The following is a 27,207-nucleotide window of genomic DNA, read 5'->3' as shown; positions in this document are numbered from 1 at the left end:
CTCTCCTCTTTGGTTCTATCTACCGCTATTGCTGAGATTATTGATAAATCTGGAGACTATCAGGAAGTTCTTTTTCCCATGGGTTAAGGATCTTTAGTGGTACTAATAAGTAAAGGTACAGTTCACCGTCAACGACTAATTTGAAGAATTTCTAGTATGTCAATCACTTGTACCTATAGGTTCTACCTCAGTATTGGCTTGGTTTCAATAAATGTTTTGTGTAAAGGTCACGCCTTACTAACCCAACTTCGATTTGAATCATCTTCCTCAAAACATTTTGTCATTGGAATGCATAATCAACTTATTTTCTCTATTTAGCATTTGATAGGGTCTGATATATGCTTTGATAAGTTCAAACGAGTAACAAAGCACGTTCCAAATTTGTATCTATTCCGAATATACTCAGTTCTGATTTACCTGGACTAACTTTAGAACTGTTTGATGACAAGCAGAAAGTGACAATGTTTAGCCCCAGTTTATATTATACTCAGGGATTTAACCTGGAAGTTTTTTGAAAACTCAGGCTCAGGGGATCATAAATTTTGCCCGGGGGGGGGGGGCGAAACGTAATGGTAGCCAAAACGTGTTTTCAACACCTCAACATCCACAAAGGAACTTGGATTTCTCCAGATCAATCTAACGTGAACCATATTGACCATATTGGGATCGTCGTTTAAGCCAAGGTAGGACTTTGGGTTTCCAGACCCAAGGCAAAACAGGATAATGCTGGGAGAATCTACAACGTTTAACGGCTACAATCGCAAGAGATCGCCAAATCCTTCTACCACCGAGTTACAAGTAACCACTTTCAAAGCTCTGCTGCCAACACAATTTATCGAGAACCAGTGGCAACATTGAAAAGATGCAATCAGAGAAGGTTGGAAACAACTGTAACGGAACCGATGTGTTTTTTGGGTAAAAGGGACTTTGACAGTTTCATATTCCATCATATAGTAGGGAGGCTATTATCATTACATATTACATTTTATTCATAACCAAAAAATAAAAATTACATCGATCAACTTAAGCGAATCATAATGATAATCTATAAAATACAATCAAAAATAATATGAAAAAAGAACAAAAAACAATCTTTCAACAAACCAACCGTCGATAACAATGATATAAGTTAAGTAGGCATAGGCATAGTATCTAACCACAAGTAATTTTCTTTTCGAAATTCCTTCAAGTTACATATGTTCTTATATTTTTCCTTTTACGGAACTTTTAATTGTGAAATCTTATCGAACAAATAATTTTCGTAACCCTAACTTTAAAAACAAATTTAAGTAAATGTCTCGTATTTTCGTTTGTTTGTTTTTTGGGTATTTCTAGGTTAGGTATATTATGTACATATGTACATTTATGCAAAATATTCCTAGTCTGCAATACAAAATATTGATTGATCAAGTAAAATATAGCATACACTTAGGATAAATTAATAGTTTTAATTAATTTAATTTAATGAAATTACTTTTTTTTATTGAAAATTTTCCAAACAAATAAAAAAAATATTATTAAAAAAAATCTTATGCCTTCAAATACATATTTAATTATTTATTGATCTAATTACTGTCTAGTCGCTTCTTAGTTCACCACGTAAGTTAGTATGTACTTATCGTCGCTGTTTAAGAAAACCTTCATAACTCAAAAAACTTGATTCTTCACAAAATGAGTTTGAAGTTTTTGAGTAAAAAATTTTTGCATAACACTATTTTCTTTATACCAAGAATTTTTTGTTTTCTTTTTTAATGCATTGGATTAGCTACTCCTTTATATTATCTACCGAAATTCAACAAAATTATGACTTAGGAGCCAAATTAAAAGATTTCCAAAACCCTCTCCAAATTAATTGATTTTTAAAGAAAAAATTATGATATTCACTCTATCTTTTTTTCTTTTGGAGTTGATTCATTGATCAGTAGAAATTACTTACTTAAGGTGGCGCTACAGTCCGGGGCGGACCTGGGCCTCAACCAACAAGCGTCTCCAGCCAGCTCGGTCCCTAGCTAGCTATCTCCAGTTTCGCACCCCAAGTTTGTTGAGGTCCTCTCCCACCTGCGTGCGCCACCTGAGTCGCGGTCTTCCTCTACTGCGCCGTCCCTCGGGATTCGATTCGAAGACCTTCCCGGCTGAAGGGTTGATGTCCATCCGCTCTACATGACCTAGCCATCTAAGCCGTTGGACTTTAATTCTGCTAATTAGGTCAGTGTCGCTGTACAGCCCGTACAGTTCGTCGTTATATCTTCTCCATTCTCCATCTATGCGTACGGGACCAAAAACCACCCGAATAATTTTTCTCTCGAAGCATCCTAAGACGCTCTCATCTTTCTTTGACAGGGTCCAGGACTCAGCGACATAAATGAGAACCGGGATGATGAGTGTCTTATAGATGGTGATTTAACATGCTCGAGAGAGGGCTTTACTTCTCAATTGCCTTCTAAGTCCAAAGAAGCAGCGATTTGCAAGAGTTATTCTTCGTTTGATTTCAACGCTGGTGTCGTTGTCTGCATTAATAGCGGTGCCTAGGTAGACAAAGTCCTTAACTACCTCAAAGTTATAGCTGTCCATGGTGCCGTTTTGTCCAAGAAGTCGTCGTTCAGTGTCCTTTTTTGATGACAGCATATACTTGGTCTTGCCCTCATTGACCACTAAACCCATCTTCTTCGCTTCCGTCGCAATGCTCAAAAACGCTCCACTGACATCACGCTTTGTTCTTCCAATTATGTCAATATCATCTGCGTATCCGAGTAATTGGATGGACCTTTGGAAGATTGTGCCTCTAGTGTTGACGGTTGAGTTTTGCACAATTCTTTCCAGAACGATGTTGAAGAAGTCGCATAACAGTGCATCGCTTTGTCTAAAACCTTTTTTGACATCAAATGCATCGGTAAGATCTTTTCCGACCTTGATAGAGCAGCGTGCATTCTCCATCGTCATTCTGTACAAACGGATAAGTTTGACAGGGATGCCAAAACTAGACATTGCTCGGTAGAGCTCTTCCCTATAGATGCTGTCATACGCGGCTTTAAAATCGATAAAGAGATGGTGGGTATAGATTTGAAGCTCCTGGGTTTTTTCCAAGATCTGCCGTAGTGTGAATATTTAGTCGATAGTGGACTTTCCTGGTCTGAAGCCACACTTTTTTTTCAGACTCACATCCCTCTTCTTCGGATGTGGAACTGCAACGACAAAATATGATAAGCTCATTAAATTCCGATCTAAACAGCATTATTCGTACCAAGTCATCGCCTGCTGCTTTGAATAGGTCGGCAGCGATGCCGTCAGCTCAAGCAGCTTTGTTTGACTTAAGTTTAGATATAGCTATCTTCACTCGTCAAGGTCGGGTAGGTGGAATTGTTGATCTGGGTCACCGAGGTTGAGTGGTTCTATCTCCCTTACAGCGGAATTCGGTTCGTCATCGCCGTTATATAATTTGGAGAAATGATCTTTCCATATTCTCAGCATTGACTGCGGTTCTACTACGATGTTCCCCTGATCGTCTTTACAGGCTTCGGTTCGTGGCTGGTACCTTTGGGAGTTTTTTTTTTACCTTTTGGTAAAATTTACGAACCTGTTCCTGTTGTGACATCCCTCTATCTCCTCGATCGCGCGCTTCTCATGCTCTCTTTTTTTCCATCTAAGAAGCCGGTGTTCCTCTCTCCTCTTCTGCTCGTAGAGCTCGCGACCAGCTCTAGTCCTTTTGTGCAGCGCCGTTTTGTATGCTCAGAAGAAATAGTGTCTTAATATAAGAATTAAAAAATCAAACTCGATTTGTTGGAAGGAACTTCATTTTAATCTTTTTTTATAAAAATAATTAGAAAATAATATTTATTTATATATTGTTGTAAGAACTTTTTTTGAGAAATCTTTGAATATAGGTAATATAGGTAATACCTAAATTATTTAATAATAAAAGTAAAATTAATTCACAGATTGTTGTTCGTAAGATCTTCAGTTTTTGGGTGATCCTTATCGAATTTAATAATGCGTATGTCGGTGACCTTAACTGTAATTTTTGCCGAAATTTATTTCTGACTCTAGGTTTTTGATGTTCAAAAAACTGCTGAAAGACATTTCAGTAACTTTATAAGGCCGAACCAAACGAAGCACCGTACATCATCAGTGTCCTTAAGGTTACAAATTGTAAAATCGTGTACTGACAACTTTAAAGTGTAGTAAAAACCAGAAACATCTCCCCTAGGACATGGTAAAACAGCCTGCAGATCAAAGAAGTTCCAACGAAGATATTAATAACATCATTTTTTTTGTCATCATCTTTTTCTTTCCTTGACAAGTCTTTTTCAATAAGATGAGCTGAGCATCGTATGTCTCACGAAGAGTTTCTTCAGTTTGGGAGTCCCCATTTACGAATACCATACAATCTTCGCATTGATCCTTTTTGGAACGGAAAACCGAGATCTTGTATTCACTTTTGAAGATATTTCTAAACAGGTGGTAATTCGCATACGAGCAATTTTTGTTTCTACAAACGGAAACGTAGTCACGATGTAAATCTGCAATGCTTTTTGAACCATCTTTATACTCACGTGTTGAGTTCTGACGGCAGTAATGGCTCTCAATTCGAGGGATGGAGGAAATATAATCTCGCATACTTTGTTTGATAATTTCATTTAAATGAGAATGCTTTCCATGTTTACCTCGTTTTTCGACAAGTGTCGTCATACCACCAGTGTGTTCATAAGAAATAATTTACAAACTCCAATTTTTGTATTCTTCATTTGAAAGGAAAAGCTACTGTTTTCTTTTTTTGCGGGTGCCCATTTTGGTTCTTCTCTTATGTACCTGTACTTAGTATTTAATGTTTCAATACTGCGAGCGAGGAATTCTCATTGCCTTTGAAGATCTATCATTTCCCAATAAGTTGAAAAAAAATCTCTGTCATTCTCGGTTAATTTTTCCGAACAGTCATCCCTGCATTTTTCGTTACATGGTGGCCCCATTTCTTTTCCGCGTATAAATCTTTTTGACTTTGAAACCGATTGATACGACTTACCTGAGTTTCTCAATCTTTTTGCGTTATTCTTTTTCCAGTATATTGGATTAGTTTTGCGCTTTGGTGTTTGATGAGATGAGACTTCTGTGACTAGACCTTCACCTCGATCTTCTGTCTTATCTTCAGCTCTGTCTTGACGGAATTGATGTAGCTCGTGATGAAGCATGTCAATATTAGGAGTCAAATTTACATCACTGTTTCTAAGACTTCTTCACTTAATTATTTTAAAATGCAATTTCAACAAATTAAGACACACATACCTCTTTTGTGCGTTTATTTGCATTAAGAACGGTAAAACAATTATCCGTTGGAGCCCTTTTATATTCAGGTTCCTTATTTTTCTTGGCTCTAGCCTATTTCAGAAGAAGCTGAGTACGCTGGAGCATGTTTTTGATGTTTTTATGAGTAGATAGGTACTACTAGGAAATTAAGCATCTATTTACATATTTATATAAAGAAAAAGAAATTTAACATCAATTATTTGCGAAAAGTTGAAAAGTAAAAATTTAAATTTACTTACGCTTCTTATTCTTCTCATAGCGATGGAGAGAGAGTTCCAAAGGCGTACAATATGAATAAAAAATTGACGATCAGTATTTAGAAAATTGAATCGTGGTAATATTAAAGCACAGGACCTTGTTGAATGAGGGAAATTCAGCTTACCGTATAGATAATCAGGCTGATGTGTTTGGATGATTTCATGCAGGTAACTCAGAGAGCGAAAGTCTATTAAACTGTCTAGGCTTCAATCAGAAATCCGTACCGCAAAAATGGATATGTGATCATAACGACGTAGATTATAAATATAGCGGGCAATATCGTTGTAGGCCACATTCAATTTGCGGCTGGTCACACAGTCTAGTTTACAAAAGATTTTACACCCATACAGCACAAATGGTAGTTTAAGGGCCTTAGCAAGTAGCAGTTTAGTTTTGATCGGGATGAAATTTCGAGTGACTTGAAGAAGTTGGAGACTTCCATAGACTTTACCAATGGCAATATTATTAAATTCAAGTTAAAACACGACGTTTAATAATTTATGGTGAACACGGAAGGATAGAGGTGAAATACATATGTATTATTAGGGATATTATTTAAAAAAGTAGGGAAATCATATACAAAAAATTACATAATGATACGATAAAAAAAATACATAATTTAATAATTCAGGAAGTGAAGTAAGTTTGGTGAGGAAGCCGATGATGAGATGGTGAGAAATTCTCGCTTAGACCGTAGGTATAGTCTGCACTACTGTTTTGAGTACAGCCTGCAATTATGACATTTCTTTAAGATTTCTTTCAAAGATGTTGAGTAGTAGTTAATAGTTTGGTCTAGGGTAATCCTGTGTCGTAGACATTGTTTTTGGGTGCTTTAGAGCAAAGTAACACTTTTTGGTGGAGTTTTGTGCACTTGTGCTGTTTTTTTTTGCTTGTTCACGTTAAGTATTTTTTTGATAGGGTTATTTATTTTTTCTTTTGCATGTACGAGTATTATAGGTTTTCTTTTCTACACTTTTATTCCTTCTAAGGTTTTTTGTATGGATTTTTATTTTTTTTCACAACGATCTCGGCACGTGCATTGCAAGATTTTTGTATTAGTTTTAGTGTTCCGGAAAAAAAGTAATAAAAATATTACGTGAAAATTTGCACTAAAATATGTATATATTTTAATATCTTTTCAAACAAAATTTAAATAATTTCCGAATGACGAAAGCGACCCGGGCAAATGATTGACACAAAAGAGGCTGAAGTTTGGCAGTCACTCCTTTTTATAGTCAGACGACAACCCTCAGCGTGCCAGTCATTTTGTACGAGAGAGCGTTTTAAACATGGCGCCGGAAGCAATTCCGGAAATAGATTTTCCCAGCCGTATCTCTGATCAAAACATAAAATTTTACAATTTTAGGCCGAATCCGAACGGCTAGTTTGAGAAAGCACTTTTCATGACAAGAATTACTCTTGAAGGATTTGTCAATTCCTCGCAAGAGGCAGTACCCGCGAAAATTATATTTTTTAAATTAAGGTGGCACAGGCAGGGATTGAACCCAAGACCCCTTGCATGACAGTCCAACGCACTAACCATCATGCCACGGGTACTAACTTTACCGACTATTGGTTTAAAAAAAAAGGAAGATAAAAGTACATAGAAATTAAAAGCATTTCCTACACAACTTAACAGAACCTTTCGATGTCAAAAAAGGTTTTAGAAAATCCAATTACTAGCATATGCTGATGATATTGACTTTTGTGAATATTGAGGCAGAGGTGGCAAAAATTGGTTCACTGGTAATGAGGGCAAAACAAAGTACATGCTGTCGTCAAGAAAGGACCCACAACACTTACGTCTCGGTCAAAATGTCACCATCGACGGACGCAACTCTGAGGTAGTCGAGGTGTTCGTCTACCTAGGCTCCGCTATAAACGCAGAAAACAACACCAGCGCTGAGATCAAACGAAAAGTAACTCTTGCTAACCGATGTTTCTTTGGGCTAAGAATGCAATTGAGTAGCAAAACCCTCTCTCGAAGGACCAAAGTGTCGCTATATAAGACCCTCATCCCCGTCCTGCTATGCGGTGCAGAAGCATGGACTATGACAAAAGCACTATGGGTCGTTTCGAAAAAAAAGTATTTTGTGCGATCTACGGTCCCGTATGCATCGAAGGGGAGTGGAGGAGAAGATGGAACGACGAGCTGTACGGGTTGTATCTATAGCGACGTAGACTTAGCCAGAAGGGTAAAAATCCAACGATTAAGATGGGTGGGTCACGTAGAGCGCATGGAAACCAAAGCTCCGGCCCGGAAGGTCTTTGAATCCACACCCAAAGGATAGCGAATTAGGAAAAGACCGTGGATCAGGTGGCGTGCACAAGTGGAAAGTGACCTGACCCAACTTGGAGTGCGAAACTGGAGACATCTAGCTAGGGACCGAGCTAGATGGAGAAGTTTGTTGGGTGAGGCCCTAGTTCACACAGGACTGTAGCGCCACCTTAAGTTAGTTAGTTTTTGAAAGCTAGAAAAACTTTCAAATGAAATTTCAACATCATTAAGGGAAAAACTGGCTGAAGAAATCTTTATTAAGAACCGAAATTGTCGCAAAGATGGTAAATATAAAGTTTTTCTTATTTTTAAACCTTCAGTCTCTCTTGAAATCAGGTACATCAGAAGGTGCAAGAATAGCAAGCTGAATGTATCGTGAGTTTTTTATATAACCTCAATACTTTTAAGATTGGTTTTGGGAGATTTTGAAATATTTGAGCTTGAAGTTGAAGTAGAAATAAAACGCAGGACTGGATCGCACAAAATTGATCATATATCCAAAGAGTCTATTCAATGTTCAGTCTGTTTCCTGTGTTTTTGGATTTAAAAATGTATCATCATGTTTGTTTTCGCAAATTAAAAGTCACTTGATTTCTCGAAAAAGGCTTACATTTTTAATTTTTTATTTGAAAATCGTTGGAGGGTTTTTTTTAACCAAATTTTGTGTACATACAATTTTGTAAAAGCCCAATCAAACAAACATGAAATATTAAATCAAGAACTTATGATCCAACAACCAAACCCACAATTATTTATTATTTAATATTTTTATTATGCAGTAATGAAGAGCTTATAACGTTTTACTTTAAAATATCGTACAAAAATGATGACGTAAATTCGTTTAATTATGCTTAAATTTTTTTTTATCACAAATAAAAACAATGACATTTTCCATCATCAAATATTATTGAAACAGTTGATCGGTTGATTAAATCTTGAAAAAAAACCTAAAAACCCTTTTGGAGCAAAACTAGCTATTTGTTTCTTATTGAAAGAAGCCAAATTAAGAACAAAAAACTAAAATATTATCGGTTCGTTTTAGAAGTGAGTTTTCGACTTTTCCCCAAAAATTTGTATGTTGACTATTGTTATTCTTAGTCCTTACAAAATAAACGAAATCCTTTCAAATTTCCAAATTTGATCAATCGACCGAATGGTTTGGGCTGTAGGGGTCAAGCCAGACAAATAGGCGAATCTGAGGACACACTTTGTTCGACTGCTCCACAATCGTAATGTCATGTTTCATTAAAATTTCGAGTTTGACATTTTTTACGATGGCAAACATGCCATATAGTTCCTATAAGTAGGATGCTTAAATCAAAAAAATCTTTGCTATTTTTTTATTTTTAATAGATCACATAAATGTCCTTCAGACATTTCAATACTTTTGGCATATGTATGTATATTCAGTTTTACTTTTCTGAGTTTCTCTGAAGATACAAAGCATTACATTCGTTTTAATTAAGGTCCTCACACGCCCAATTAAAAATCGAATATTACCTAAGGCAGATACTCTTAAAAAAGCATTAATAATGGAAAAATTACAGAGTCAAGTCTCGTCTTTTAAACAAAACTTAATACTGTATTATTTATTGAATAAAATGTCCTTCACCAACAAACATTTAAGCGATAATCCAACTGTGAATCTCACTTAGATAGACATAGGAACTTACAAAGAACAATTAAATAAAGTTTATTGTAATATAGTAATTTCTTATTTTAAAACAGCAGGAAGTATTTTCTGCAAGTAAAAAAAGAAGACGAATTGATACAGTAGACACTTAGTCATTGACATTAACCGCATCAAATCTTACCAATAATCAATGTACACCATTATCTAATCTTGCAAATCTATAGATCAATTTCCCTGATAGGAAAAAGTAACAAAAATTTATTTTTAGCAAAAAATGTGGTCTGATAACCGATTTAATAAATTTATGGGATCAAGATAGTATTATTAAATTAATAAAGCATATAATTTAAGACACACATTTTTAAACCTAGGGTACAGAAAAGCAAAAGTATATGAAGATAATGCTAGTGTTCATAAGCTAGTGAAAAAAAATCGTGGAATGGGTATAGGGCCTTTTTCTGTCACCCAAAATAGTCAGAATTCTTTGAAAGGTCACACCGAGCTGAGACTATTCGAAAAGTTTTAAAAAGAACCTTATCTCATGTCAAGATACAGAAAATAAGGCGATTTATGGCAGAAAAAATATTATGACTATAAAAATATAAATATTTTTGTAGTTTAATTAAAAAAAGGAGAAACCACCAAAGGCCTTATTACCATTATAGATTTTTTCTATGCCAAAGCCTATATGGAAACGAAACGTAACAATATTGTTATGTGTATCTTTTTCTGGCATTAGTAAATGTTGTGTTTATAACAATTACCCTGTTTCCAATTGTAAATTCCATGAATCAGAGATATGTATTCAATTATTTAAATCATTACAAAAACAAAACCAAAAAGAGGCTGGGATGCGACCCACACTGATAACTTCCCATCCCGTCTGTCGATTTGTCTTGCTTAAAAGTTTGTCTATATGTACTCGTATCAATTTTTACCAAATTTGCGTATACTATTTTTTGTAGATTTTATTTTTTTTGAAAAAACGGACTGTTGGATTTTTATATAAAAATTACTGAATATCGAAAACAATATTTTCTGTGAAATAAAATAAGTTTCAAGCCAATATTTTTAAGTTTTGAAAAGCTATTTGATATAAAATTACTTTGAAGCCAATATTTAAAATTTTTAAAGAGATATTTGAGTCGAAAATCAATTTTTACCAACTTTTATACATTTTTTTTAGGTTTTTATTTTTTGTAAAAAAAACTGTCAATTCGATTTTTTCAAACTTTAACTGAATGTTTACAACAAGATTTTTCGAAAGAAAAAAGTAAATTAAAGCCAATATCTCAAAGTTTTGAAAATATATTTGAGTCGAAAATCAATTTTTACCAACTTTTATAATTTTTTTTTTTAGGTTTTTATCTTTTGTAAAAAAACTGTCAATTCGATTTTTCTCAACATTTTTCAAAATGTTGAAAACAATATTTCTTTACGAACTTTGAAAAGCCATCGTGTTCAAGAAGCGGCTCCTTTCCTTTCTGGATCTTTTGCTGTACGACACCAGCCTAACAATTACAACAGTAACAGTCCAGTATGACAGTGATCACTGTGGACTGGCTGCTGTAGTGCAGATTCCGAACTACGTGTGGAGTTGGAGGAATACGTTGCAACGCACTCTTACAATTACAGTAAGATGCGTTGGCCTCGTTTCACCAAAGCCTTAACGAGAGAATTTTGTTCAATTGACATATCCCCACCAAACAACAGAAACTTGAAAAATAGAGAAATTGACCAACATTAACAACAGATGGACGAAACAATAAAATGATCGATGAACCGGATAATACCAAAACACAAAAAACCGGGAGCAAATGAACGCTTACAGAAACCTGACTATTTACGCACTACGTAGGCACAAGAGTGGTTTACTGACAAGACTTAAAACTTGTACAGACGACTCACAGACCCACTGGACTTGGAGGTTAGGACGCTGACGTCGTCAATAAAAAATGTCAATCTGTTGATTGAGGAGAACTACAGGTTATTAATTAACATGTACTGGGACCGTAAGATACGGTCAGTTAATTCTAGTAACCCTAGTATGTTCCATAAAATCAACAAGATATTCAGCAAAAAGAACTATGATAACCTTCCGTGTCTGAAACTCCAAAGAACTGAAGAGAACAGGGACGTACTCAGGAAAGCGCAAAAAGATCCAGAAAAATCCATCTTTGACGATGACTTTTAAATTATTGAAGATCCGAAGGAAAAAGTGGAGGCGGTGGGAGCTGCTTTCTAGCAAAACAGAGCCCTACTTAATCACTTTTACCTTCGAAATAATATGACACAATGGCGATCTGGGAACAGCGGTTTCATGCGGTTCAATAACGATTCCTTGGCAAATGCCATAATCGCCGAGAAAACAGGAGGATGTCCTTTGTAAGTGACGAAGGTTGAGCTTCAGATCATCTTCAATTCAATAAAAAGTCAACAGGTGTTGATGGTATATCCAACGTTGTACTAAGACATTTACCGATTGAGGCAATTTACATCACACTCTTCAATAATGCATTGAATAATGCATATTATCCAGTGCATTGGAGTACCGCTGTTGTTCATAAAAAAATAAATTATAAATTAGTGACTTACAACTCTCAACCATTCCTGTGTGTGAGTAATTGCAAGGATGGAGGGGACATACCGTTTATATGCCGAATCCGAACGACTTATTCGAGAAAGCACTTTTTCATGACAAGAATTACTCTTGGAGAAATTGTCAATTCCTCGCATGACAGTCCAACGTACTAACCATCATTTCATTGGTACTTCCATAAAAAGGGAAAGGACAACTCCAACCCGTCAAATCTTCGGTCAATAAGTCTTCTTCCGAGCATCAGCAAAGTTTTCGAAAAAATCATTAATAGGGCTCTGACTAAGTGGGCTGCGGACAACAAAATAATTCCAGATAAACAGTTCGGGTTCAAGGAGGGCCATGACACAATTCATGCTGCGTCTAAACTCGTTTCTGATATCCAATGGAATAAATCAACACAACAATGCACAGGTGCTGTTCTGGTTGATTTGGAAAAGGCTTTTGACACCGTATGGTTAGAGGGTCTTTACCTAAAACTGACCAGGCTTGGCATAAGCAAGCCATTGTTGTATATACTTTATGATATGGTTAACGGTAGAAAGTTTGTTGTCAAAAGTGGCAATGTAACTTCTACCACAACATTCTCAACTAAAACTGGCCTTCAACAGGGAGCGGTGAATTCACCGATTCTCTTCAGCATTTACACCAGCGATCTGATAGGTAGTCTTACAAAGGCAATTGCGTACGCCGACGATCTAATTGCGTACAGAACGGCCCGAAAAGTTAAGGTTATTAGAATTCTCGAATCAACAGAATTGACAAAACTCGTTCGAGGTCACATTGCAAGAGCTATGTCTTCGACCAAGAATTTAATATTTGAATATTTTACCAACAAAAAATGATTTTACCTATAACATAAATTTGATCAACGAAGAATAACGTTTTTGACAGCTAGTATGATTTTGAGAAAAATCGAATTGACATTTTTTACAAAAAATAAAACATTATTAAACGTTGGTAAAAATTTTTTTCGACTCAAATATCTTCATAAAAATATTGGCTTCAAACTAATTTTATCTCACAGAAAATATTGTTTTCGACATTTAGTAATTTTTATATAAAAAATGCAACAACACTCAGTTTTTTCATAAGAAATTAAAATCTACAAAAAATAGTACACAACATTGGTTAAAAATTATGGTCGGATCTCGAAATCTCGTGGACAATGCGAGATATTGACTTCAAATTAATTTAATTTATCCAATTTGGTTTTGTTCATGTAAAATATAAACACTATTTTAGAAATTCTGCTAAAAATGATTAAAATTGGTTTTCGACTAAAAATCTCGTTAAAGTAGATTTTGAAAAAAACTAATTGGGGAGAGTACGATAACTTAGGCGACAAAGCTTATTGTCGGATTTGTATAGAACATTTAAAACCAAGCATTTTTTACTGTATAAGGGGGGTCTATCTCTCCCCGTTTAGGCGGTAGGGGCAATTTAAACGATTGATTCAATCATTTATGCCTTACTTAAATAATTTATGCGACACTTCCTCTTACACATAAATTATGTTTGACGTAATGATTTTTATGTTAAGGTTTCGTATCATTAAACGGGGCTAAACGAATACCTGAGAATTTCCAATGCTTCCAATGACAACTCGGAATTAAATAACAAAATATTCAACATTATCACTATTTATAATAATACAATCCACTCTACGGCAAAACTCAGACCAATAGATTTTCCTTGCAAGAACATAAGCAAAGAAGAGATTGAAAAACATTATGAAAACTTCATACACCAAAAAGAAAAAACAATAGAAAATAGGAATACAAATATTAAAAATAAGAACTTCGACCAATGTCAAGATTTGGTTAAAAATAGAACATTTGTCAAGTCGAAACCAAAATACAGGAAACTTAATAAATTCTTATCCGATGGGAATTGTATTATATATAAAAAAAACAAAACGAAACACTAAATACTACAAAAAACAATTGAAAAGAAGGTACAAACATCAAAACAATTGAAATTCAGTTGCAGACACCCCGAGATTCCATTTCACATTCAATGAAATTCATTAAATTCATTAAATTCACTTAAATGCATCTTTTGCTCGCTTTCATAATGAATTATTTATTTTTTCCTTTTAAAGTTTAGTGAGTACTTATTTTTTTCATGATTATCAGTTATTTTTTTTCATTAGTATGTTGGATTTTGGTATAGTTTTATTAATTACAAAGGTCAGCTTCTATTTTATAAACTTTTTTAAATTCGCAACAGTAAATAAATGGAAAAAAAAAACAAAAAGGTCGACAGGCATTTCCTTCCTTTTGAGCTGTCATGTTGTGAAAATGGAAACGTCTTATCCCTATTGACAAATGAGTTCGTACAGTCGGTTACTCGTTGATGTGTAAAAGCGGTGCGCGTTCAGTTTATTTACTAAATGTATTTGTCGAAAATTAACTGGCGAAATCTGTATATTCTAAGCACACATATCATTAACAAAACTCTCTCCTTTTTTATGGTAGGTAGAAATGGTGATCTCAATGCAACCTTGCCTGAGATCCAATTAGAGCTTCAGTGCGCCGTTTTGATACCAAAAACTCGTTTGACCTGTGATCATCAAGTTCGTAAAAGAATGCTTTTCCAAAGTATTTCATTCTAGTGTTTGCAAAAGCAGGACATTTGCAGAGGAAATGGAATATCGTTTCACTTTTTTTTTGGTCACTACAGCTACGGCAAAAGGTGTTGTAAGAGATAACCAACCGCTCTGCATGAACTTCTATAGGCAAATGTCCGTTACAAACCGCAACAATCCTGGCTATGTCTTGCCTTGGCCTGCATAGAAGATCCTTTGTACGGGTTTTATTATAGGTGGGCCATATGTTCCTAAATATAATGCAGTTGGGTAAATTGCTCCACCTTCGTTTTTATTCAGTTTGGTAGATAGAAAAGATTTTCATAGCACCAAGAGGATTGTTAACCATTTCCGCAAGTGAGCTATCAAGGGCCTGGCTGGCTCGTCAGCCCGTTCATTTCCCACGATACCACTATGGCCTGGAACTCAGATCAGGGTGACACCGAGGTTAATATTCAGGCTCGCAAGCTCATCTCGACATTGCTGGACCAATTTAGATGAGGATATGGCCGAGTTAATGACTTTGACAGCTGCCTGACTGTCTGTAAAGATAGCCGCATTTCGGTTTTGGTTTGGGCTTTGTTTAAGTATCTAACAAGCCTCCCTTATTGATAGTAGTTTAGCCTGAAAACGCGAGGAAAGACAGGAAGCCTAAAGAATTTGGCTACATTTAGAGACTCAGAAAAGATCCCAGAACCAACTCCGCACTCCATCTTTGGGCCGTCAGTAAAGATTGTTGTGTCGAAACCTATCGACACGATGTCACCCTCTCAATCTTCTCTGGATGGGAAAATAACCTTAAAACCCTTATGTTAAGATTGGACATACTACGGCTGTGTACGTCCATAAAATCATCTTCGACTGAAGTCCCCACTTTTTACCGAAAGTTTTGCTGCAGGCGTAGAAGGCAACACAGGCCTTCTTAACCCATACTTCAATATTTAGTTTCCAGTTTAGTTTATCGTCTAGTATAACTCCCAAATATTTTGCACTGGAAGACAATGATAGGATTTGACCGTTGAGTCGAGGTAGCGTGAAGGGCGGTACTTTAGTTTTGGTGGTAAAGAGCAACAGTTCAGATTTACTTTACGCATAGGCTACCGCCTTCACTCCCCATCTCTCTAATTTAACGAGAATTGTATCCATGACCAGAAACCATAGAAGAGGCGAAAGAACACCACCCTGGGGTGTTCCCCTACTCACGTGTTTTGTTGCGATTGTATTGCCTAGAGTGGCTCGCATCTTCCTACCGTTGAGCATGGAAATAATCCATTCTCGAATAAAGTCTTCTACACCGCTTAACGAGCGATTCTTCTGTTTGTGGCAGATATTGAAAATTGTCATCGTCATTTTCCTAAGACTGGACAGTTCTTCATTCCACCAAGAAGGAAGGGTTTTACGGCTATATTTAACTGAGCAAGAGACTCTAAAAACTTTACTTATAGAAGTTTCAAAGGTTTTCACCTTTGATTCAAGGTCTCCTATCGATTATGTGAGATTCGTTAAATTGCTTAATTTAGAATAAGCAATTTGACTGAATTTGGACTCTAAATTAATTTGAAAGAAAATCCACTTGTGATCCGACAACGAATTCAAAGGGGAAACCCTAAAATTCTCCAATAATAAATTACGGTTGTTTAGTAAAGTAACATCAAGCACATCCTCCCATCGGCCACCCATCCGAGCTCGGAAAGACGAAAATGGGAGTATTGCCTCTGTTAAAAATGGTCATATTATTTTCAATAATAAAATCAAAAAGTGACTCACCTCGCTCGTTGATCTCAGAACTTCCCCAAAGGGTATGCCGAGCTCATGCGTCGCCTCCGATCAGAAGGTTTACCTTTTTGATGTTAGCTTCGGTTATGATTTTGCACACCTCCTCCGGAGGTGAGGGTGCATTATGGCCAGAGTAAAAAGAGGCCAACAGCAAACCCTATGTATTCTTATCTTCAAATCTGACAACTGTCAGATCGGGAGTGCTAAAATTCTTACATATTGAGAGTGCTTCAGATTAATCTGGATGACCTTCAGCGCGTTTTTTAATTATTTTTAGCTGCAGAGCTGGGGCCCGGCAACTCGCTGGGGTTCCCGACTCCGCTTATAACATTGTCAACCTCAACGTTGTCATCAGCTTTGTCGGTGTCTGTTCCCCGACTCTGCATTTAATTTTAGCATTGCTTATGCCAAAACTAAGTATGTACTCGGTCTTTTCGAGAGCCCCTAGACTCTCCAGCGGATTTTTCCTCTGAAGACCGCGGATCAGGTCCTGTCAGCTTGGTAATAATATTTGCAACACAAGTTCAAAAATATGTACATATAACTGGAAAGAAAAATAATTATTGCTAATTTTACAAAAAGCAAACGGAAATCCACTATTAACCAAAAGAAAACAACATTAATAAGAAAAATGTAACTTTTTGAATTGTAAATTATGTTCTAAAAATGTACCTTTATTGAAAATAAAAGTAATAAGATTAGTTTCAGTTGAGTTGAGGTTTGATTGGAAAGGAATAAATTATTGGGCAACGAATAAGTAGCGAATGTCTTAAAAATAAATTAATAACAAAGTAATATTAAAAAAAATTGTTATTTTGCAAAAAAAATTGTATTTTGTGAAAAATTGTTATTTTGTAAAAAAAAAAAGTAAAAGTAATTATTGAAATTTAGGTATTTCTAATTTAAAGATTGTAGGCAAATTATCGTGGAAGAATCTTTTTCAAATAAAAATAACGTTTTTCGGAGACTAAAACAACTTGGTGGGGAAAGTGTTATATACAGAAAATGTTCTTCCACGATTTGCCTGACTATAAAATAGCTGTATTCGTTATCATTTGGTTTTTCTTCAGTTCATCTTCTATGAAGTTGTACCTGAAGAACAACCAATAATTAATTAGTCTAGTTGTCAAAGCTCACTTCTCGTCCAACTCACTCTTCATTAAGACGTCGAAGTTATGTTTGTAAGAATGTATAATTTGTAAGTTGGATATTAAAGTAAATTAAATTAAATGGAATAGCTTCATGAACTGAGGCTTGTTGTTTTATTGTGTTTAAAAACACGAACCTTTACTATATATTACTCTTAATACCGAACTTAAAAAGAAAGCTTAAACTGATTTCCATAAAAGGTTTTTCAAGCTAATAAATTTTTTATTTATGGAAAAACAATTGAAAATATTAAGAAGCGTACTGATGTTAGAGTTGTTACACGATAGGAAAATAAAAGAAAACCAATGGGTGCTAGAAGTTCAATTGCAAGACGTAACTGTCATAGCTCAATTACAATTTTCCCATGAAGATGATGAAATATCTAACCCATTGTTAGCTATACAAATGAGTAAATGTAACACTTAACAAACCGATTTATTTAGGTTTCATAGTACTTGAGCTCTCAAAAATTCGTATGTATGAATTCCACCACTTAACAAACCGATTTATTTAGGTTTCATAGTACTTGAGCTCTCAAAAATTCGTATGTATGCATTCCACCATGACTATATCAAACCAAAACATCATGAAAATTCTCTTCTTAATTATATGGATACTGATTCCTTTATTGATAATATCAAATGTGAAGGCTTTTATTTTTGGTATACCATTAAGGTTTGATAAATATGACTTTAATCCCAATAACCAACATAATATTCCTAGGATAAATATCAAAGGTTCAGGTACATATGTTTAAAGACGAGACCTAAGCGAAAAAATGGTGAAATTTTTTGGTTCTAGAGCTAAAATTCACCGTACAAAATGCCAAATCTGTCCATAAAGTGAAAGGAGTCAAAAGATCTGTCACCAAACGATTACGAATAGATATATGTATATTTGATAAAATTTAAACATATGAAAATATGTAAACCTTTAGGAGTAATTTACATACAATTTACACAAACAATTTAAACAAATTGGCATTAAGTTTAACAAAAAGATTTATATGTCCAGGGGACACACAAATATACCCAATGATAATGATCCCTTACTATGAAAAAACGCTGTAAATATGTATATGTATATATACATTATACATGTTACAAGCTTAGAATATAATAAACATGAAAAAGAATAAAATAATATGAATAAAATGATGTGTAAAAATGAAAGATGTGTCATTTGTCTTTTACTCAACGTGTTGTTAACACTTGCTTTAAGTGTGAATAAATCAACACTTAATGCTCAGTATTTTTCTTATTATGTACCTACTTGAACTTATAGTAGGTATTCAATTTTAAATGTGGTTGAGACTAATAACATGTTATGTAATTAAAAAAAATAAAAATCTAAGGAAAATGGAAATTAAAATCTAAAATTTTGAATTTTCAGTTCAGATGATATCGACTTTTCAAAACCAAATTATTTTGGTTCGGTTTAAGGGTTTAGTAAGAAGTTGTTGAAAGCAAACTTACTACACGAACCAGATCTGTATGCTAACATTAATAGAGTTAATACAATCGGCATTGAATGTAATACATTAGATGGAACGTACATTAATAACCAATCGGCGCATATTTTACATGAATTCTCTGTTAAAGTAAGTCCTGGCTATAAAATCATAGAAGTTCCAAGCAATGTTATTTATTTATCTGTGAACGTCAAACGAATAACATCCTTGTGCATTAAGCTCTGCGATCAAGACAGTTAAGATATTAATTTTTAAGGAGAAAACATAACGGTCCGTTAACATTTGCTACCAGAAAATTGATGGTGTATGAAAGCATAGACAACTCAATATCCTATAAATACATTTTTATGAATAATGCAGTCTTCAATCAAATTCCGAACGCAGCTTTGGTTACACTTTGCCTTATAAAACATAATCAGGACTTTTGTTGCCAGTAGGTCTTAAATTAAAAAAGTAATCTTAACAATATTGAACATTTTCCGAGATCCTGAAATAAGTGAATATTTCTAAATATGAGTACCATACTTTTTCACCATATAAAACTATAAACAAATTTGAACGAAATGACATCATTCAGATTTGTATACAACATAAAAATCTCAATGTTCTCGCTTCGGAAAGTTTTTTAGGATCTCAGCAGATGTATAAGAAATAGTCAATATAAAACTGGTAAATATTGCCATCACTGAACATCTTTTTCCTGGAAACTATTTAAATCACATGCTCCAGTTTTTGTGCACATCAAAACAAATGCCTTCAAATACTTGGAAGAATTTGTTACCAGAATGGTTTAAGAATACAATAAAATATGTATATACATACAAAACTATAAGAAAATCCCACAACCGATTTATTACTGAAAATCCTAACCAACCAATGTTTAAATGAAAAAACAAATGGTTCAAGAAATCCAACCACTAACACTTATTCAAAATTAAAATCAAACAGGAAACTTTGGATGCATCCCAATTGGGGCTTGCGGTGCCTTTCTGGTGCCAAGTTTTTTGGAGGAGTAGGAGTTACCTTTGTATACTACTCTTCAGAACTTCACTGAGTACGAGACTAGAAGAGGATTGTGCTAAACCAACATCGTTTCGCGGAGGACAAGGATCAAGTTAGCACCTCCAACATGTACTTAAATGCTGTTGCAATCTAAAAAAATAAGCATTAATTAATTTTGATACAAGGATTTGATTTACATACAAGGACTCACGCGTTACTAAAGAATTAGAGTGATCCCTTAAATTTCTGCGAATTGCTCGATCCTCAATAATTTTGCTCAGACAAGATACCTATCGCTATGCTATACATACTTAGTAAATATTTATAACAAAATGGTTTCTTAACAACAATTTTAATGCAATTAATTTGTTTATATCCTAAAATTCGTTTTCACAAATGTCAAAACAAGCATACATATGTAAATATGTATTTGTTCGAATTCAAACTGTTGATAAGGTCTGTTCGAATTGAAATTTTTATTCGGGCGAAACGCATAATAGCTTTTAAAATTTTGTTGGCTATCAAAAATGTTTTCCCGGGAAGCTGATAATAAGCTGAATGAGAAGTTATAGCATCAACTGAAATTAAAGCCTGTTGACTAGCATTGATTCAAATCCAAAACGGTGCTCATTTCGTACCGGCAGAGAGAAAAAAACTCTCTGGTACCGGACCCTCGCACCAATTGTTCATCAGTAGGAAAGGTAAATGAAAAGGGATATGAAGTTGTGTTTGACAAGGAACCTTCAAAGACAAAAGGCAGATATTGGCGTTCTGTTTCAACAGCAGAACAAGAAAATAGACTTAACTTTGTTCATGTCAGTGCCAGCGGCTAGAATTGTTTCTCATTGAAACAGTCGAGATTATCTACAAGTGATGGAAATCAGAAGATGTCGCACTGAGCGTCCGTCGCGTCGTCTTGTCACTTTAACTTCAATGACCTGTTTGAGGGCATAAACTCAGATGTTTGTGAGCTGATAAGGACGGAGTCTATTGGAAAGTCAAGATATTTCGGAACGTTTATCGATGATCAGTCGAGGTGAAGTAAGTTTTTTTGCAAAGAAAAGTCGGGTTTGGTATTTGGTTAATAACATTTATAGATAGCCACATGGATTGCCATCAATCGATTCTTGCACTATCTGCGGGGAACCAAAAATAAAGGCTTGGTTTATGCACCATCGGAAGCAGCGTCACATAGCAAGACTGGTCATTATCATCATTGATTTATTTAATACTCGCTATCATGTAATTCAGTATAACTTCGACATATCTCATTAAAACAATCTGTCCCGCTCCTAATGCTCACACCGTTGTTTCTCATAATAACGAAAGTTTATCCCCTTGAGTGTTCGCATTACATTACATCCCTGTATATCCTTTATAAGGTAAATATTTGAATTTTTAAGAATTAAAACTTGGTTGAAAAAAGAATCAAAACATAACTGTACTTGTTACCATTTCCAGATTTAGTATATTTGGTGCGTTCTTTATGGGTCCTACACTATATGTTTGGATGCGGTTAGCAGCAGTCATGTGGCCAAAAAGAGATGTTAGTTCTTCAATTTGCAAAGCGATTACCGAGCAGGCATCATACGACCCAATGGCTATATCAGTGTTTATGTTCACAATGAGCTTATTTGATGGGAAAACTTTTAATGAAGCACAGTGGGAAGTAAGTTGGATATATTATATATTTGATGTTTGGTTATATTTTACATCAATGTAGGTAAGGAACAAGTTTTTCGATGCCTACAAAGTGGGAGTTATTTATTGGCCATGTGTTCAAACAGTGAATTTTACATTTATACCACAGCGAAACCAGGTGGTATTTACATCATTTTTCAGTATGTTGTGGACCGCATTTTTAGCGTATACAAAATATTTAGAAATTCCCGACGTAGACTTGGAGCACCACGTTATTGATATTCATTTCTTGGAAATGTAGTACAAATAAAAATTGTTAGTTTAACTTCAGAGAATAAAAACGATGTAAATATACTTGACTCCTTTATTTCAAAATCCATTACATTACATTACATTACATGTCGGTCCTGATATGTTACCGGGGAGTGTTCCCAAAGAAGCTGGTGTCTTGGAAGCTGGTGTCTGGAGAATAGAGGATGGGCGATTCTAAAACACTTAAGGGCAAGTCATTTCGTGGTTCAAGATGAAAAGTTAGTAGTGAAGAAAACACATAGGTTGAGAATTTTGACCACTTTAAAAACATTTTAGGGTAAGTGATGCCGTGGTTCACGGTGAAAGTGAAGGGTGAAATTTAGTAGTAAGGAAAATATATAGGTTGAGAATTTTGATTAAGTGCCATGGTAGTCCGTTTGCAGGACACATGGTTCTGAAAAAAAATTTGAATATAACAGAAGGTGTTGGTCTTATAACTGAAAAGGTGGTAAATTCCCAACTATAGGAAATGATCTTTGTGGACTTTGAAGATCTATTATCGAAGTCATCGCGAGGGATTCTGTACATTTAAACGGTTGTCGATTATTTCACTAAATTTCCCCTGTTGTCGGGAATCAAAGGAAAACGTTTTCGTTCTGTTAAGTGTTTCAGAAGGGTCGTTGTGTCAACTTTCTCCAGTTCCGTAGCAACGAACTGAACACGCTATGCAAGCGTACGGGTCATAACTAAGGTAAACGGTGCACAAAAATCTGCAAGAAAAACCTGCGGAGTCTACGCTTCAAGCGAACATCTCCGAAAACCAGCGAAGCTCGGATTCCCAATTGGCAGTAGCTCTGATAACGCCAAATTTACACTTGTTTGTTTATTAAAATCTCTTACCACTGGTGGGGCAAAACTTTAATTGAGTAAAACTCGGTTGTAAGTCGAAATGAATAAAAGTTTAAAAGTTCACTCAATTTCACTTGAAGAGAGTCAAATTCGCATATTTTTTTCGTGAGAACATCTACCACAGAGACAAGGTCATTTACTTTAGTAAATAATTCTTTGACTGGGAACTCAGCGCACTCAGTACAATGAAATAAAATATATGAGAATTAATTTTCATCAGAAATTCCGGTACTGATTCTTTGAAAAGATTTTCCACAAAATAAACCGCACTTGATACCTTCGTCAAGCAAGGAATTAAGCGCACTAAAGGGTTACTTTATTAGTAATTATGAAAGATAAAGAATGTACGAGCAAACAGGTTCAAACACATCGATAGAATGATGCTCTATACAAAAGATATTTAGGTACTATTTAAAATTGTAAAAATTGAATTTTGTTTTTATTTTCTTCCGAAGAAAAAAAACATGCTGACTTCAGTTCTTCTATCCTATATAAATATTGAAGTTAATATTTTTTAAGATTTCTGAGAAAATTAAAGGTCAACAAATATTTTTAGCGGGCATCAATTGGAAGCTGAAAACAACAAAATAATTCCAGATAATCAGTTTGGCTTTAGGGCGAGACATGACACTATTCATGCTGCGTCCAAGTATACTGTTGTATATGCTTTATGACAGATTAATGGTAGAGGGTTTATTGTCAAAATTGGCAATGGTCTTCAACAGGAAGCTGTTAATTCGCCGATCTTGTTCAGCATTTACACCAGTGACCTGATGACTCCTTTACAGTCGAGACGTCCTCTCACTGGACTGTACCGAGCGCCTTCGGTTTAGCAGGACTGTTTCCGACAGGGGCCGAAGAGATATTGTGAGGGAGGAGAATCAGTTTTGGTGTCTTTAAATTGAGAATGTCATATAAAGTTGTCTACGGTGTTTGGCCTTGGCTAGCTTACAAAGGTTTAAGGATTAGGTTAGGGACAGACAGGGTGGCACAAAAAAAAGCCTACTCTTATAGTTTTTAAGTAGTTTAAAGTACTTTTAGGAGTATAATTGGTTTTGGTTATTTTTAAGTTGTTGACTAAAACTCAGTTGTAAGTCGAAATGAATACTAAATTTATTTCACTACGTTACTCTATGTATAAACAATTTTCTTGTCTTATTTTTTTGTTCTTAATGTCTATTTTCTTATCTTATAGCCGTGGTCGTAAATTGCTTAATTCTTATAAATTGTTCGTTTACTTCTTCTGTCGTTTTCTTTAAGACATTAGCTGTAGCATTTACCAGTGGTGTTTGCCTCTTGTTTAAACTATCCAGTTCTTGTTGGTTGTCCAATAGATTTTTCATGTTTTCTTCTAAGGATTCTCTATAATCACTGTCCATGATACCGAATAATATGTGGTAGAGTGAACCAACAAATTCAAGTAGAGCTCTAATAGTTTTTTATTTTCAGCCAGTACTTCATATCTTCTCTTTAAGTTTGCTGTTATTAAACTGCACTGCTCGCTGAAGTAGAACATTTTGGAACACTTGTCTTGTAGTTTAGTTATGTAGCTTGAAATATTATTGGTTTCTTCAATATATGAATCTAAGTCGTAGTAAACTGCAAGTCTCCATTTTGATGCCATGACATCCATTTTTCCTATTGGGTCTAAGTAACTTCCCACATTTTCCTCTAAGTTTTTAATTGTCATCTCAGGTGTTGTGCTCATGTTGGTTACTGAACTCTTTGCTCGTCCAAATGCAATTAAAACCAATAACATTAACATCAAAAATTTAATTCCATTTGTTTGTGTGTTTTTTCATCCATTATATCCTTTTAAACGGGTGAGCTGGCACGTTTGGTGTGAAATGTTACTCTCCAATTCTTCTTCAGACGTCTCGATTGGACATAATTTATGTATTGGTTTTTTGTAGAGTCCATCCTTTGTTGGCCACCTCGACGGTTGGAAATTTTTGTTTTTTATAATATCGATTGCACCTTCCTCCAGATTATTCTTTTCAGATTTCCACTTGGTACGTTTTTGAAGAGGCACCAAGTATTCGTTCTTCCTTTTTTGCCAAAAGTTTCGTTTTAATTTTTGCACCAGTTTCCAACGATCTAAGGACACAATTTTTGTAAGTTCTCCTGATTCAGGAGAATCCAATAAAGGACGTCCCACCAAAAAATGTCCATTGGATAATACATCAATGCTGTTATTACCTACGCACACAAGGGAAGTGAGTTTAATATCGCTTCTATCTGGCATAGCAATGTTATCATCTCGTCTAAAGTTTCAAATGGTGTTTCATTGGACTTGCGGTTGGGATGAAATGCCATTCCACCCTGTCTTCAGCTAACCTTGAAGCGAGTGACGCGTTGTTTTTGATAGCGTTCTTGAATTCCTGATCTAAGCATCGATTCGCTCCATTGAAATTACACCCATTTTCTGAATATATATGAGCACTTTTGCCACGTCTTGCAAAAAATCTTCTAAGTGCTGCCCTAAATGCTTCTGTTGTAAGCCACTCACTGGTTCTAAATGAATGGCTTTAGTAGCCATGCCTACAAAAACTGCAATGTAGGCCTTGTATGCTTTCTGTCTTTGACCTCTTGATATTCGCATTAATATTGGTCCAGCTAGTCGACCCCAACATCGTGAAATGGTGGAGAACTGGAGTTCTTTGCTTTGGTAGATCTCCCATTATTTGGTTAGCACCGCTACTGCTTTATCGTATACAAATTGGGCAACTACGACAACATCTTTTTATTAGTGTTTTGATAGCAATTATGTAGAATCTTCTTTTAATATAGGCTTCCATCACCGAATTTTCACCATGTAGTGTAGCTGCATGTGCTTCTTTATCGATCAAACTGGCTAGTTTAAATTTATCTAGTATTATTGAGTGTTTCTGGTTCAAAGGCAACTTTGCAAACTTTAGCCTTCCACCCACTCTCAAGATGCCTTCATCATCTTGGTAAGGTTTCATTTGAATTATTTTGCTGTTTAAAGGAATATCCTTTTTGTTTTCAATTTTGTGTAATTCATTGCAAAATAGAATTTTTTGCTGTAGCTCTGATAACGCTAAATTTACACGTGTTCGTTTATTAAATGTCTTACCACTGGTCTGGGAAAATTTTAATATCCGGCTCGAAGGACCAAATATTAACTAAAATCGGTTGTAACTCGAAACGAACACTAAATTTATTTCACTACGTTACTCTATATACATACAATTTTCTTGTCTTATCTTTCTATTCTTAATGTCTATGTTCTTATCTTTCTATTCTTATTGTCTATGTTGTTTACTTAAGTAAATGTAATTTATCTGTATATAACCGTCAGTGTATGCTTGGGGTGATCTGTCTTATCTTTATTTCACATACACATTGGGTTATCTATAGATTGGTCATGTTCATGTTTGAACATAAGTAGCTTAAGTATTATAATAGCTTTTCAGGCCGAAAGGCAGTAGTTATAAGATAAGCCGCGTTTTATTATCACCGTGATCTGATCCGGATCAGATCATGATAATAAAACAGCATTGGATCATCATATTTTTTATTATTTAAAGTTTGGTAGCAGTGTCAAATTCGTTCTTTCAAAAGTGACATTTCGAAGCAAAAAAAATATAAACAAATACCCAAAATGGAAGCTGCTGTGGTTGATCGAAGTATTCATTTTAATTTTTATTTCTTTTCTCTATTAAAAACTTTTATAATTTGCAGTTTTTATTTGAAAGCGGTGAAAGCGAAGAATCAAACAATTCAATTTTATCCCTATTGAATCTTATCGATGATGATTCAAGTTTTAGTTGTAGCTCCACAACTTCTGAAAATGTGCAAATCACAAAAATCAAAAAGTGTTGTAAGAAACACTTAGGTGACATAAATTAGAACTCAGACCCGTCTGAACCATCTCAATGAAGAGAGTAGTTTTGAAATGACGGTGGGTTGTATGTATCAGTTTTAAGAATTTTGTATGATTTTCTCTCGAAATTCTTGGAAGTGTTACATACAAACCACTGTCATTTCAAAACTACTCTCTTCATTGAGATGGGTCAGACGGTTCTGAGTTCTAATTTATGTCACCTAAGTGTTTCTTACAACCATTTTCAATTTAAAGAATGATTTCAAAAAATTTCCATGTAAAAGTATTTTCAACATTTTTTTCTGCTGCAGCTTTCTCGATTTTATTTATGTTTTTTGACATTTAAAGCAGGGTTGCCCATAGAACATTTTGCTCAATGATTTTTTTTGTTCCTTTTTTATTGGGGAAAATAATACCCATAAATTATGTCAAATATACATTTTTTTTACTTAATTATTTGAATTTCACCAATTAATTAGTTTTGTTAAAATATCTAATTATTTCATG

General features: G+C 34.8%; 1 protein-coding gene across 4 annotated transcripts in view; it reads left to right on the top strand.

The window, feature by feature from the left end:
- Positions 1-22,046, top strand: part of LOC129941094 (mpv17-like protein) — a 33,741-nt gene extending 11,695 nt beyond the window's left edge. For all 4 annotated transcript variants that reach the window (XM_056049640.1, XM_056049642.1, XM_056049639.1 and 1 more), the window contains 2 exons: positions 21,513-21,720; positions 21,775-22,046. In XM_056049640.1, coding sequence (XP_055905615.1) covers positions 21,513-21,720; positions 21,775-21,993 — 427 coding nt within the window. In that variant the 3' untranslated portion in view covers positions 21,994-22,046. The remainder of the gene's footprint in view (positions 1-21,512; positions 21,721-21,774) is intronic.
- Positions 22,047-27,207: the final 5,161 nt, after the last annotated feature.

The sequence above is a fragment of the Eupeodes corollae genome, chromosome 1 (assembly GCF_945859685.1).
Source record: "Eupeodes corollae chromosome 1, idEupCoro1.1, whole genome shotgun sequence".
Taxonomy (NCBI): Eukaryota; Metazoa; Arthropoda; class Insecta; order Diptera; family Syrphidae; genus Eupeodes; species Eupeodes corollae.
Note: the sequence above shows the minus strand (reverse complement) of the source record. Positions and strands in the feature narration are given on the sequence as shown.